At 45.8% G+C, this 15,101-nt stretch overlaps 1 protein-coding gene across 1 annotated transcript; it reads left to right on the top strand.

The window, feature by feature from the left end:
• Nucleotides 1–10,593: 10,593 nt before the first annotated feature.
• On the top strand, nucleotides 10,594–14,330 carry LOC139668211 (PAX3- and PAX7-binding protein 1-like). The gene is made up of 5 exons (XM_071547734.1): nucleotides 10,594–10,694; nucleotides 11,255–11,331; nucleotides 11,589–11,655; nucleotides 11,906–12,052; nucleotides 13,765–14,330. The coding sequence occupies exons 2-5, from the start codon at nucleotides 11,255–11,257 to the stop codon at nucleotides 13,837–13,839; spliced, it is 366 nt and encodes a 121-aa protein (XP_071403835.1). The 5' UTR covers nucleotides 10,594–10,694; the 3' UTR covers nucleotides 13,840–14,330.
• The last annotated feature ends 771 nt before the right edge of the window (nucleotides 14,331–15,101 follow it).

Genomic DNA, 15,101 nt, shown 5'->3' with positions numbered 1-15,101 from the left:
ATAAAATAGTCTCAGAAAGGGAATTCACTTGATGTCAGGTATATTGGACTGGGATAGGATGGCACTTTCCATTGGATACATTTCTTTTTATGCTGGTTTGGAACACAACTGGTAAATTTCTATGGAGGATAAGAGTGCCTGAGTGAGCACATTCTTCTTGACTGAAGAGAAACTGAATGATTGATGGGTCATGAATCCAGGTTTTGGATCTCAGCCACAGGAATGTGTCCTGTGAGGTCACCAGCCTCCTGAAGAAAATACAGTCCTACACCTTTCCATGTTCTCTAAAGCTCTTTCTGCTGAGGTTTTGGAGCTGTGCTTCTTACTTACAAATTCTGCTTTTTTATTTTCCTTCCTGGGGAGTTATCCTTCATTTGAAGCCTCCACGTAGGTGTTTCACATAAACAACAGAGAAGGCAACTTCCATAAATCCTTTTTTATACCCACAAATGCATCACTGTAAAGAGGGCTCAGGGGTGTCAGATGCCTTTTGAGCTGTTTCCACTCAGATACCATCTCTGTGCAGGGCCTCTGAACTGTCTCCCTGACTCAGGTTCCAGTTTGCAACAGGAAATGCTGATCTCCTTGGCACCAGTGATTTTCTCTCCACATGACTGGGAGGTCACCGGTAGCTGGAACAAAGGGCTCCCTTGGGTGTAAAATGATCTCCTGGAACCCCCCTGGGGCTGCACAAAGGAGGTGAGTTACCTGAGACACCAGGTGCAGCTCTGGTAGCCTAACAGGAGAGCTGTGGAGTGGTGCCTGTGGTGAGTGCTCCTGAAAAGGCTGCCAAGTCTCCAGGGAGAAGTGACTACACACAGCAGCTTATAGAGTCTTCTGGGACCTCTATACACCAGTTCTTCCTCAAGTCTCCAGTGTTGTCCTTCATTCAGCCTCTTTGTAGCTTCTCTGTGTTCCTTTTCTTACCTTGGGGTCATAAATCTCTTTGTCTTCTGCTTCTCAATCTCTTTGTCTTCTGCTTCTCAGCCCATCACGTGCTGTTCTTCCCTGTGAGGGTGGTGAGGGCCTGGAACAGGCTGCCCAGAGAAACTGTGGCTGCCCCTTCCCTGGAAGTGTCCAAGGCCAGGTTGGACAGGGCTTGGAGCAGCCTGTGCTAGTGGAAGGTGTCCCTGCCCATGGCAGGGGGGTTAGAATGAGATGAGCTTTAAGGTCCCTTCTAACTCAACACTTTTATGGAGGCAGCAAGGGCAACATTTCTTGTGGGGTTCTGGACAAGTATCCTTCTAGAGAGGGGTCAAAACTGCAGGAACCCAGAAACACGACATGGTTTGATGCAGTCCAGGCACTGCCTGATTTCTTAGACATCCAGAAAAGCTGTATAGAGCAGGAAGTTCTTAAAGGAGCTCTTAATGAACGACCAGGAGGGATTAGAGAGCCTGGAGCAGTTTGTGCAAAGGATTTGGACTTAGATCTGATCCCATGTCACATTTCCTAAATCTCTGAGCAGCGTCCTGCTGTGATAGGGTTTTGCAGCCTAGGAAGCAGGGCTGAGTATGGGAATCCCCTCCTACATCAAGGTTAGAATCACAGAATCATGGAATGGTTAGGCTTGGAAGACCATCTAGGTTCTCCTGCTGCTTCTGGCTGAGGGAGAAGGTGACTTCTGACAGCACAAGTTGCTACCAGGAGGGGAAGTTTGTGTGTTTTATCCCTTCTCACAAGGTGCTACCAGGAGGGGAAGCTTGTGTGTTTTATCCCTTCTCAGGAGAGCAGAGTTAGGGATCAGTAGGATGTCCTCTGAAGGACGAAGGGGACAAGCTGAGGGCAAACAGAACTCTGTGTTTAATGAATCATTGGTCTGGTGGACCACACCAAGTCTTCAGACAGTGCTTGATCAAATCCCCCTTGCCCCGAGTTGATGCTCACAAGTTTTCTCATTGCCAACAGCATTTGTACAAAGATCTTCTAGATCCTTCTCCTCCCTTCTCCTGCTGAGCTGTGCTTCCAGCAAACAGTATAACTACATTTTTTCCCCTTATTCCAAACACATTTATCTTTCACAACCCTAAACATAAAGTCCCTGAGGAACAAAGGCTTTGAGATAAGATTAGCTTTGCCACAGAGGTGTTTATAAGCTCTTTTTTTCCATTCCCTCCTGCTTATGAATTCCACCCCTTGGCAGGCGGGTTGGGATCGTTATGTAACAGCTCAGCTACATGTACATGTAATTCGAAGGCACAAAACTAATGGGAAGGAGGGTTGTTATCCCGTGGGGATGCTACAAGCTCACCTGAGCTTCAAAAGCATGTGGGTGAGTTTGTGGAGGAGAAAAACGTTAATGAGAAGTGACTGGAAATACACTGAATGTGCAGGTACCGTGTCTGGGGCAGAAAGTCCTCCAGCTGGAGATCTCAGAGGTCTGTGAGAGTTCTGTGGGGAAAGAGCTGCTGTTGAAGACAAAGAAACTGGGCTAGGATGACCTGTGCCTGATTTGCTGTGGTTGCTTTTATGTTCTTAGTTGGCTTCCCTGAGCAATGAGCTGCCTCACCACAGCAAGGAGCAGAGGAGGAGCTCACAGAGCTTTGCAAACAAACCACTCTATAAAAATGCTGTCTTTCAAGGCCATTTATGGTGAGCAGAACACTGAGGCACAAAAGCCCAGTGCAGTAGTTATATTTGTGAAGTGTGGGTCATTTCTCTTTGCTGGACCCATTTGATTGTTATTCACACAATGGAGTCATTTTTGTGTGGTGCTGAGCTTATCAGTCTCTATTTTAAAATTTATTTCTGAAATGCCCCCAAAAATGCCATTGATTCAAGTTCTGAGGGTTGCACAGTCCTCACGAAGTCCTGACCTGCACTGCAACCAGCCAGCAGGATTCCTAGATCTCCAAGAGAGACATTGGTTATTTTGGGAAAGAAAACAGATTTATTTGTTCCTTGAATACTCTCTTACACTTCCCCATTTATCCACTGCCTTGCAAGCATCTAAGCAAACACAATGGATGAAGGATGCATCACATATATACCAATGATTGGAGATCACTGGGGGAAATGAGGGATTTCTGAGGGAAAAATCAGGCCCTAAGTCACACCCTTCATGGACATCTGCCCGTGCAGAGGCCATAATGTTGCCAAGAAATCCACAGCAAGTTGTCAGCTGCCCTCAGGCAGGGATTTGTACCTGAACAAAGTGGCTCTGGCACTTCATGCTGTTCAGTGGCCTTGCTGTGTAAACAACATTTTGCAGAGCAGAAATAGAAATGTCACAAAACCAGGCTTTTGGTCTCTTTTCTCTTTCAAATCCTTCAATTCCAGGAGAAATAGGTTATATCCACAGAAACCTGAGGGTGTGTTGAACTCAGGACCACCCCCAGCCAGCAGAGCTGTGCCATGGCAGCCCCTGGCACTCCCTTTGCACACTCACTGACCAAGGGGCACAGCTGTGCCATGGCAGCCCCTGGCACTCCCATTGCACACTCACTGACCAAGGGGCACAGCTGTGCCATGGCAGCCCCTGGCACTCCCATTGCACACTCACTGACCAAGGGACACAGCTGTGCCATGGCAGCCCCTGGCACTCCCTTTGCACACTCACTGACCAAGGGACACAGCTGTGCCATGGCAGCCCCTGGCACTCCCTTTGCACACTCACTGACCAAGGGGCACAGCTTTGCCATGGCAGCCCCTGGCACTCCCTTTGCACACTCACTGACCAAGGGGCACAGCTGTGCCATGGCAGCCCCTGGCACTCCCATTGCACACTCACTGACCAAGGGGCACAGCTTTGCCATGGCAGCCCCTGGCACTCCCATTGCACACTCACTGACCAAGGGACACAGCTGTGCCATGGCAGCCCCTGGCACTCCCATTGCACACTCACAATACACAGTCTCCCCAGGGCAAAGGGGCACAGCTGCAGGTCCCCACTGTGCCCCTGCAGAGAGCTTGGGCTGCCCCAGCCAGTGTTTATTGTTCACCCCTCCCTTGCAGCCTGGTAAAATTCCCCCCAGGATGTTGCAGTGGGGCAGAGGTTTGGTGGGTCTGGCCCTGCTGTGTCCAAGGGGCTCCTCTGGGCAGGCACAGGGAGGGAACTCTCACTCCAGGCTGGGAAATGCTGATCATCCCTCCTGGATTTGAGGTTCTGGTTCATTTTGACATCATCTTACACATTCTTGCCTTAAAAGTCAAACTCCTTCTTGCCAGGGACAGCTGACAAAGGAGAATAGCAGTGCCTGAGGAAAATGTCCTCCCTAGTGGGTTCATGTCCCCTTTGCCACCCCTCTGGATGGGATGCTCTTGGAAAGGGATTGGGGATATTCCCTATGAGCATTTCTGAGGCTGTGGAAGGCTCAGCCTGAGCTTTCCTCACAACAGGCTGTAAAACTGATGGGTGTCAGATCTGAGCAATACTGGGGGCCAATGCCAGGGCCAAGTTTTCCAGCCCCTCAGGACTGCTCCATCAGTGCCCTTGGCTGCAGAACTGAATCTGCACAGGTGCCCTCAGACAGAGCAGTTCTAAAGGACTTCACTGGCAAAGGAGCCCAAAGGAAAGCACATTGTATTTTTGTAGTACCTGTTTTGGGAGCCGAATAATAGAAAAAGGGATTTTAAAATATTTTTACAAGCCGTGAACCAACCCGTGTGATACTTGCAAGTCCACAGTGGCACTGCAGGTTTAGCTGGTGTGGTTGGCACATAAAATTAATATGGATACAAAGGCTGAGAACAGGGTTGAGTGGGATAAGGAACAGGAAAACCAAAGGGTCCAGAACTCTCAATGAGGAACATCCCTGGGAACACAACAATGCAACTTTAAAACTTCTCTTAGCATAAAACAACCTTCTCATAACTGGCTCTGCAGCCCATGGCCTGAACCTAAAACCTTTATTCAAACAAACCCCTTTCATGGACAGGGAACTTGAATTGATCCAGGGTCTCTGTGTTCCTGCAACTTCTATCTGATGCTGAATGTGCAATCAAGGGAGATTGTGGCAGACCTTTAGGTGAGGGTGGTTTCAGTCCAGGGGGTGTTCCTAAAAACCTTTACTCATCTATCTCTGCAAATGAGTAACTTGAATCAATGCAGGATTTGTGCATCTTTTATCTGAGGGTGCCCCAGTGGGCACATTCTCCCATGTTCACACATGCACATACACTCACATGTGTCACACTCTGCTGAAATAGTGCAGAAGGAACTTGGGTTCAAAATATTTTCCCCAACAAAACTAAAACTCAAACAAGTTATCTGTTAATTCTAAAAACTGATTTATTATTTATTAATCAACTAATTGCTAAAGAATGCAGAGAGAGAGAAAATAAGAACAGTTGGGAAAACGCTAAGATTGCTTTTTAGAAGCAAAGAAAAAGAGAAATTATGATTCTTCTTACCTCTAAATAAGCAATTTTAACCACCTGTTTCTTTGGCCCTTGAATGCTGCTCTGAGGAAAACCTGTAAAATCACAAACACATTCCTTTCCCAAGCTCAGTTTAAAAGATTCAAACACAGACTTTGTTCACAAGTGTTCCTGTGGCCCAGAAGTAGCCTCAGACTCCCCTTTCCTTTGGTTTTTGCTGGACAGGTGTCACCTGGTGTTTGCTGACCTTGGGCCCACAGAAAGCTCAGCAGGGCTGTGAGTGATTTTAAAGCACATTTCAAACAACAGAAACTGTTTAAGCTCATGACTCATGTTTGCCTGTGCCTGTTGGAAAGCTCTGACTATTTGCCCAGACCAGTTACTGTACAGACCTGCTCCTAAGCAAAGATGCTGCATTTCAAAGCATAATGAAATCCTAATTTCAAAGGAGTGAGCCTGGGCTGACCCAACAGCTCCTGCAGGTGCCCCTGAGCATTAGAGGGGCAAATGGGGGTGGGCCAAGTCACCCTCCCATAACTGGGCAGGACCGACAGTCTGAAGGGAATTGCTGCCCTTCTCTGAGGCAGTTCCAATGGATCTGGAGGGGAAGGAATTCCCCCTCCAAGTTCTATTCTGTGCAGTCTGTCACAGTCCCTCCCAGTCTGTGTTTCACGTTGCTCAGGGAAGGGCCAGAGCCAAACCTTGGGGAGCAGCAGGAGCAGACCTTACTCAGACTATTGAAACAACTTTGGGAATCTCATCCTAAAGGGTTTTCAGAGGAAATCCCAATTGCCTTTGGGTTTTCATAACCACAGTTAGTCCAAACTGTGTCTCTTCAGGCCCCTTTCTGGCCTTGCACAGATCAGAACACACTTTGGTTTTTGCTTTAATCTTTCTCCTTCCTGGCAAAGAAATGAGAGATATTGTGAGTGGAGCTCAGGGAAGGCCAATTGCAAAGTTCCTGTCTATCACTTGGGAAATAAAGAGGGGGAACAGAGCCCAGCAGGCAGGGGATGGAGCTGATGAGGATGCCTTGGGATGTTTAAGGAACTGTCTGTAGAAACCAAGTGAGTGTTGAGGGTGTACCTTGGAGAATCATTATGGACACTTTCCCCCAAACTGGAAGAGTCATTTTCTAATATTACTGAAGAATATTAGTGTTGCTATTCCTGCTGTTACCATTTTAACTTTCACCCCAGGGCTCAGGTCAGCAACCACAACAATTTCTGCAGGGTTATCAGGTTTGCTGAGTGTTTCCTTTTCTCCTCAGTGATGCTCAACAGTCGTATTTCTGATCAAACTAATTTCAGTGGGAACTGTGAAGCATAAAAATAATGAGATCGGTTTTCCTAAAGACATCTTTCCCTGGTGAATGCCAAGTGCAACCCCAGCAGGGCAGGGGCAGCAAAGCACTCTGTGCTTTCTCTCCGGGCACCTCAGTCAGCCTCAGCTTTAGCAGGAAAGGAGTTACAATAACCTGTGTGTGCTTTCTCCCTTACTGGATTCCCACTCAAGCAAAGAGGTGAAATAATTGTTTAAAATTACTGAAAATGTATCTTGGTCACAACCTCAAAACTGAGACTCAGGATCATTCTATTTGCCTTGTCGTGAATGTAACTGAAGTTATTGTTGTGTAGCAGAGGATACATTTGTGCGTTAACATTCTCCAATTTAGTGTTTGTGACATCTCAGTGAGCACAAACTGTGGGCACTTGGTTGCTCCTGTTCACGCTCACTGGGCTCAGAATTCAGGACTGATTTTGTACTAACCATGTGCATGAGCAGAGATGACCAGGACGGGGGGGAAGGGGGGGGAATTGGGGGGGGAAGGGGGGGGAAAGGAGGGGGTATGGGGGGGGGGGGGAAGGGGGGGGAAAGGAGGGGGTATGGGGGGGGGAAGGGGGGGGAAAGGAGGGGGTATGGGGGGGGGGGAAGAGGGGGAAAGGGGGAGGGGAAAGGAGGAGGGTATGGGGGGTGGGAGGGGGGAAGGTTCTAAACTAAATTTGAGGAGGGAAAGGGAGGGGAAAGGGGGGAAGGGAGGGGAAATAAGGGGGGGGGAGAAGGGGGAAGGAAAGGGTGGGAAGGGGGGGTTTGGGGGAGGGAAAGGAGGGGGTATGGGGTGCCAGTGGAGTTCCGCGCCGCCAGCAGAAAGGCGGGGCTGGCCGCGTGCGGGAGCGGTCGAAGACTGACAGGAGCCCCCGCCAATGGGATGCGATCCTGCCTGCAGAAAGGCGGGGCTAGCGGTGGGCGGGAGCCGGCGGAGACTGACAGGCGCATCCGCCAATGGGATGTCGCGTCGCTGGCGGGGAGGCGGTACCAGCCGCAGTACCACCAATGGGGGAGCGCTGCGGCCTCCGCGGCAGCCAATCCGGACCCAGCGAGCGCTGCCGGCGCCTCCGCGCCCTCCCTGCTGGCCCCGCGCTCGCCGCTCCCGCTCGGCCCTTCCTTGTCTCACGGATTGGGGTTGCGCCGCTCCCTGTAGTTCTGGTTTTACAGTCGTGCACAATACAACAAGGCGCGGCAAAACCCCCTCGGTTCCACCGACGCTTCCCAGACTCGTGCATTTTTCATGGCGTTTTCCTCATATTTTTTGATATTTTTTATTTTATTCTTTTTATTCCGTTATTACCATTACGGGCCGTGCAGGGCGGCCCCGCCTGCCGCGCCCCCGGCCCCGCCCCCCGGCCCCCGGCCCCGCCCCCCGCCCCTCCGGCCACGCCCCCCGCCCCGCCGGCCACGCCCCCCGCCTGGGGCGCAGCTCCGTCTGCCCAAACGCCGGTTCGAATCCCGCTCTCGGCCGCCCCCTCTGTCTCGCCGTCGCCACCTGGCGGACACGGCCGGGAACTGCAGCATAGTCCCGTCCCCCCCAGTCGGGGGTCGTTTCTTTCCCCAGAGCCGCGACTTTCCCCTCCACACCACCCAGCAGCGACCTCTGCGCCTGGCAGAGGCCTGAGGCATCCCACTCCAGGCTCGGGGCTTCCTTTGCTTTCTTCCACTGCCGCCGTCCTGCCGTGTCAAGGGTTAAATCACAGACCGTAGGCGGAAAACACATTGACTGAAACAGAAATAAATTTCAACTACACAACACCTTCCCAGCTTTCTGGGAGAAGGGTCCCTTCCCTGTCCAACAGTGAGAATTGTCTCTGCCCCAGAGCCTGCCCTGACCTTGCCCTTCTCAGAGCCAATTCCCCTGGCACAGCCCACTTCCTGCAGCAAAACAGGCCATACCACAGGTTAGGAGGGAATTCCCTGGGAGGGTGGGCAGGCCCTGGCACAGGTTGCCCAGAGCAGCTGTGGCTGCCCCATCCCTGGAACTGTCCAAGGCCAGGTTGGACAGGGCTCAGAGCAACTTCGGATACTGGAAGGTGACCCTGCCCCTGGCAAGGGGTGGCACTGGATGGGATTCAAGGTCCCTTCCAACCCAAACCACACCAGTATTCCATGATGATTCTGTGATCAACAGATTTTTTAGTGTTTTTTTGGTTATTTACATTTAAAATCTATCCTTTTTTTAAAGACTATTCTTATATATTCTGGTGGGGCTGAGGGGACCACAGTGTTGGACTGCTGGGGGCAGCTGCCCTCAGGGGGTGATTGATGCTATTCAGTTTCTGATTCACGGTCCTTACTGCTGTATTTTGACTTCCTTCTCTGAATGGCCTTCCTTAAATTCTGTTAGTTCTTCAGAGGGATACAGGGGTTTGTTAACATCTACCGGTCTGGGGTATTCCAAATTGATGTAATTCACAATTTTTCATTTCAAGCTTTTAATTTTTTTCTTCCTCATTTTGTAATGTTGAAGCAACAGATTTATTTCCTTTTCCCCCCGAACTGCTTCATGTTCATCAGTCGACTGTGGGAGTTCTTTTCCTAATTGCTCCTGTAATTCCTTTATCTGCACCTTAAAAGGGCTCGAGCACTGCAGGGATGGCCCCAACTGCCCATCAGGGGTATAATGCAAAAGTCAAAAGCCCGCAAAGTTTCTTAGAATGCATAAATCATTAACCGTTTCAGTCTCTGACACCCCTGCACCTTCATGCCCTGTGGAACTCTGGCTGGCAATATCCCAGTCTCCCTCATAGTCTGCATTACCCAGTTACCAGGTGGGGAGCGAGGGAAAAGCAGACATTGCTGCAGCCCAGTATCCTGGCCCATGTTCGTTCTGCAGCCTGCATGTTGTGCTTACATGAGCTGCCACCAGGACAAACAGTTCAGGTACCTTTTGACTCCTGCTCTCTTCTTTTTTTTTTTTTCAGAAGTGTTTTCTTAACTACTAAGAGAAATTTTTTAAAAGGGAGTTTTCTGTCACCTCTGCTCTGATTGGAGAGGGAGGGAAGTGTAAGTCCTCTTCAGAGGGAATCCAGAGTATTTAATTAATTTGTTAATTTATTATGATTTACTTCATTAATCAAACCAGGGAAAATCTGAAATATATCCTCATTAAATTTAAAACCGTTTCTGCACATTGTCCCTTCTGCCTTGTCATTTCTCAGTGAGTTTCCAGGCTGACAAAACAAAACTCAGGTTAGTTAGAGACATGGTACAGAATTCTCAAGTCTAACTGTGTTCCCTCCTGACTGTTGCTGGTCCTGGTAAGCACTTTGTTAAGTTAGAAAAAATACAAGGTGCTCATAAAGAGATGTTTTGAATCCAGAAAGTATAATTTTGTAGTTCTGCACAATTGAACTGTAATTCCCACTTGTACCCTGATCTCTGGGGTTTTCTTTTTGGTGTAAGTACAAGTTAAAATCTGTGGGGCAACAACTGTGAAAACAATCAGGTTTCTGCTATTTTAGGTTTTCATTCTATCGGTGACTGTGGGCTAAGAGAGTGAATTGGTTCATCTGGTTGAGTGTTTTAGAGTTTGTTTTGTGAGTGTATGATCCTTGCATACGTGTTGCTTCTTGTATGTGTTGACTCAAATCTCTTTTTAGGTATCTAACTCAAATTCTCTTATTAGGGCAAGTGTCGAGATTTTGAAACAATGTTGTGGTTTGAATCCTTTGCTGTTTTACGGCTGTGAAGAGCAGGAGCAAGTGAAAGATGATGCTGATATTTCACTGTTGCCTACCATTGTAGAGCGAGTTGTTCTTCCTAAATTAACAGGTATAGGTTTGGAAAATGGTGGGGAAGGGGTTGTGGAATCTCGAGCTTGTTTGCGCTTTCAGATTTTACTGTTTTGTAAATAAATGAATGCATCAATACCTGTATTTGAGTATGTTCAAGGTGGGGTAATTCTTTACTCTCTTACACTGATTTCAGAAAGTATCTGGGATCCTTTTTCTACCACACAGACATGTAGAGTGGTGGCAATTGTACAGAAACCAGTAGATGGATACCCCTCAGTGGTGAATGCAGAAAACAAAAACACACAAGTGAGTTGGGTTTTTTGCATAAGTTAAGGAATTTGAATATATTTTTACTATACTTAATGCTGGAAAACAGAGGAAGAAAGAGAAGTTTTCAGTTTATTTGATGCTCGGCAGCTTGGTTGTGAACAGTCAAGTATGGTGATAGATTAAGAGAAGGAACTCAGTGAAACCTCCCCAAAATAGATACTGGAGATAAAAAGATACACCAAATGTAAGACTTGTTGGTCTCCAGTTTTGCTTTAAGGGTCTGCTACAAATACTGTGTTTTCTTTCTTAAGATCTCTGCAATCTTTTCAAATGCAGTGCCTGGAAATTGGGTAGTTTTACTTTGCCTTCTGTGAGTGCAGCAACTGATGTTAAGAGTTCAGGCTTTAATGGAACCTGTCAAAGTTCAGATGTTTTCATTTTTACAGGCTTCTTCCTTTAAGACTGGATGGGTGCTTAAATATGTGTGCCCTTACTGCTGGGCTCACAAATGTTCTTTATTGTTTTAAAAATCAATTTCTGATTTTTAACTACTAAGCAGTGCCTTGGACATCTAAAAATAAAATGATCTGTTTCAGATGCTTTTGAAGGCATTATTGCTAAGAATGAGGAGAACACTAGATGCTGATGTATTCATGCCCTTCTATCCAAAAAAGTAAGTTTACTTTCAACTATGGTGTTAGATTTTCCTTAGCAAGTTGCTGCCTTCTGTCCACAGTTAACAGGGTTTTTCCCAGTGTGGTTCAGTGCCTGGATACAGGACATCTTTTTGTTATCCTCCTGGTAGAATTTAGCAAAGACAAGAAGGATGGAAGGGAGTATTTATGGAAATGAATTGTGTGCTGGAAACCAGCAAATTGCAGACAGAGATGTGGTCTTGGTTGCTCATTAAGAAATCTCTTTACTTTGCAGCATCTTAGAAAACAAGAACTCGGGTCCATATTTGTTTTTCCAACGTCAGTTTTGGTCCTCTGGTAAGGTGAGTAAATACATCTGGTAAATGGTCTGAGACAGTGCAGCAATAAAATACTTCTCAAATTTGTGGAAAAGGGTAGATGGAAGCTGCTGTAATCTCTAAATGAGGATCCTTAGTCTTTGGTAATGCACTGTGAGGGAGACTGTATTCTGAATAGGTTTGCAAGATATTTTAAAATATTAAATATTTTTTAAATGTTCATGTGTTTGATCAACTTTCTGGTTTCAGTAAGTCTTGAAATGCCTATTTTCAGTTATTAGGAAACTTTCTCCAGTGGTATGGGATCCTTTCAAATCAAACTCTCCAGGAGCTGTGCATAGATGGGCTGCTGAACAGGCACATCCTTATGGCTTTTCAAAACTCAGAGTATGGAGAGGACAGCATGAAGAAGGCTCAAAGTGTAAGTAAAATCAAACAATGTTTAAAATCACAGATTGCAATTAAAGGAAAAATGTGGTTAAAACTTGAAGTTGCCTATGAAATCTCGGGTTTGGTATTTCAAAAGTTGTAGTGTCAGTGAAAAAGAGATTTTGTATTTTTTAACACACAAACTAAAGAAAGAAACTTCTCTGGCTTATACCTGTATTTCGTGTAGGTATTTTGTGGGTTTCAGTGTCACACTGCTTGGATTTTGGATACTTTTTTGGTAGTTCTCTCATTTTTTCACTCAGTTGGGTCTTGTCACCTCAGTCTCAGCTGGCAGATTTCCCCAATCATGTTACATAGTTTGTAAGAATTTTCTTACATTGTATTTAACTTTCTTTTCCTGTTCTGCCTGGGTAATTGCTTGCTTTCCTAACAGTGGTTCAGTAATCTAAGAGGAGACAAGACTATTTCCCAGCTAGAAAACTCCTGTAGATACCTTGCTCTCCTGGCTGATACAATTTACAGACACAGCATTGGTTGCTCTGATGTAGAGAAGAGAAATGCAAGGTAATTACCTTGAGTTAAAGCAATTGCAGTTCTTGTCATTTGTTTTATTTTGCCTGTACATGCAAACATGAGTAACTGTCTCCATCCTGTGGAGTGTCTTTGGAAACTTCTTTAAAAGGAGACTTCCAAAATGTTACCGTGTGGTACATGGGGATATTTTTAAAGTGTCTGAACACAGCACCTCCTGGAAATACTGGAACACTGATGATACCTGTTGTACCACTGCTCAGTGTCACAGACTCTTATGGGGGTTTGTAAAATGGAAGGAGAGGGACTTTTTATATGGGCAGATCATGTCCACTCAAGGGGCAATGGTTCTAAACTGCAAGAGGAGATATTTAGGTTGGATTTTAGGGAGACATTCTTCCCTGTGAGGGTGGTGAGGCACTGGCACAGGTTGCCCAGGGAAGCTGTGGCTGCCCCATCCTTTTAAGTGTCCAAGGTCAGGTTGGATGGGGCTCGAAGCAACCTGGGCTATGGAAGGTGTCCCTTCCAAACAAAACCACCTTTTATTCTGCCAAATTTTGCAGCTACTGCATGTGGACTATTTCACCCTGTGAGCCCTGCTGATTCCTGCATAATGGCTTCTGAATTGCAAACTGTCTTTCCTATACAGTACAAACCTTCTGATTTCATTTACACAACCAGCTGGATGAACTTTTTGGCCTTAGATCCAAGAGTCACTTTGCTTGAGTCCCATAATCAGCTTAATTAGAAGTTCAGATTAGACACATCACTGCTGGCCTGTAATGGTTTGGCAACAGCAACAGCACAGGAATAAAGAATCTTCCAGTCTTGTTATACTCTTGTGTATCAGTGTAGCAATTTGTGTGTGAAGTTCATTGAAATTTTTGAACTCTCTCTTTTGGTAGTCTGTGTCTAGGTTTGAAAGAACCTTTTTTACCAGGTGTAAGTACAAACTTGGTAAAAGTTTGTATTGGGAGAGAAACATGCAGTTAGCCTTATTTTCATGGGAAGTTCTAATTTAATTTCTGTCTTCTGTCCTGCCTTTTCCCAGCATTAAACAAATCTGCTGCTGTTGCCCTAATTAAGCAACTCTAATAAATCTGAGGCAGGAATATTTATGATATGGCTTTCATGATGTAGCCTTCTGTTGGGATATTAATCCATGTCATTGATTGTTCTACCCCTTTACTGACTTCTCCTCCCTCCTTTTAGGGAGCACATCAGGCAGGTCATAAAGCTCCTGGCGAGTACCCGAGCCCTGGATCACGCCGTGACAGTTGCAAATGATCACAATGTGAAAGAGGTAAAGATTTTATAGAGGGAAAAGAGACTTTTCCCACAACTCATTTTGAGCTTTAAAACCATTCCTGATGTGTAATTTATGTACATATGTAAAGTTTCTTAAACTGTATAGTATTGATCTTTGTTTCAATACGAAGTGCATTCTTATAGACAGCACCCTGAAAAATAAAAATCATTGACTTCATTTAAAACAAAAATGGAATCCCAAGATTTTCATCTTTCCAGAAGCCACCTTTTTCTCCAAGTTTCTCAAAATCTTGTTTACAAGAATACTTTGTGCCCATGCTCAGTAGTCCTGTACTGCTGTTAATTGCTCCATGGTTACATGGCATGTGTATAATATACTTTGTGTAATACACTGTATGCGTTTATTTATAACATCATGTTGCTTTCACACTGGGTATAAAGATGTATTGTTGCATTAAGCTTTTCATTTGCTAAAAATTACTTATTTTGACAATAAAATGATCGTACTGTTGGTCAAAGGAACTGGTAAAACATTCAACTGTGTGAAAATTGTGAGCTCAAGAGTACACACATTGGAATGGAACCTGACCTTTAAGAAGCAGCTGGGCTGCACTCCAAGTGGAGCAGGTAAAAGTGGTTTGCATTCAGAATATCAACTCAGAAGACTGTTTTTCAAAAGGGAACTCCAAACTCAATGCTGAATTATTTTAATACAGTCAGAGAATGAGAACTTGTGCTGATGGTGCACGTGTAGACGGCAGCACTTCCTGAAGTCCAGACACGTGTAAGTTGCTCAAATCCACTTTGTGTCCCATTTTGGGGTGGGGGGGTTGTGGTGGTTTTCAGGGTTTTGTTGGTTGGTTTTCTAATGTAATCCATGGAACCTGCTTCTTCAGATTAGTGTGGCTAAAGATGTCAGGAAGAATGAAGGTGAAAAAAGCTTGGAAGTACTTATATTTTAGTAAATATTCAAATGTTACACTTCCCACTAAATACCATATAAAAATGTTCTTTTAAAAAAACAAGGATCAAAGGTAAATGTAAAGAAACAAGAAAACATTTTTTAAAAATCTGTTGATTTATATCAGAACAGTAGTGACTTGGTCTTGGGGTCCAAGGCATGGGGCAGCTGTAACAGCCTTGGGTTAAGAACTATTTCCGTTTGTGCCCTAATTATTTTTAGGGGAACTGTTGCAATTTGCATAATGAGTGCCATTTATGCTCATGTGATGGTTTAAATGAGGATGGTAAAAACATTTCACTTGTAACATGCACAGTTC

Source organism: Pithys albifrons, chromosome 2 (genome assembly GCF_047495875.1).
Source record: "Pithys albifrons albifrons isolate INPA30051 chromosome 2, PitAlb_v1, whole genome shotgun sequence".
In the NCBI taxonomy this organism is placed as follows: domain Eukaryota; kingdom Metazoa; phylum Chordata; class Aves; order Passeriformes; family Thamnophilidae; genus Pithys; species Pithys albifrons.
Note: the sequence above shows the minus strand (reverse complement) of the source record. Positions and strands in the feature narration are given on the sequence as shown.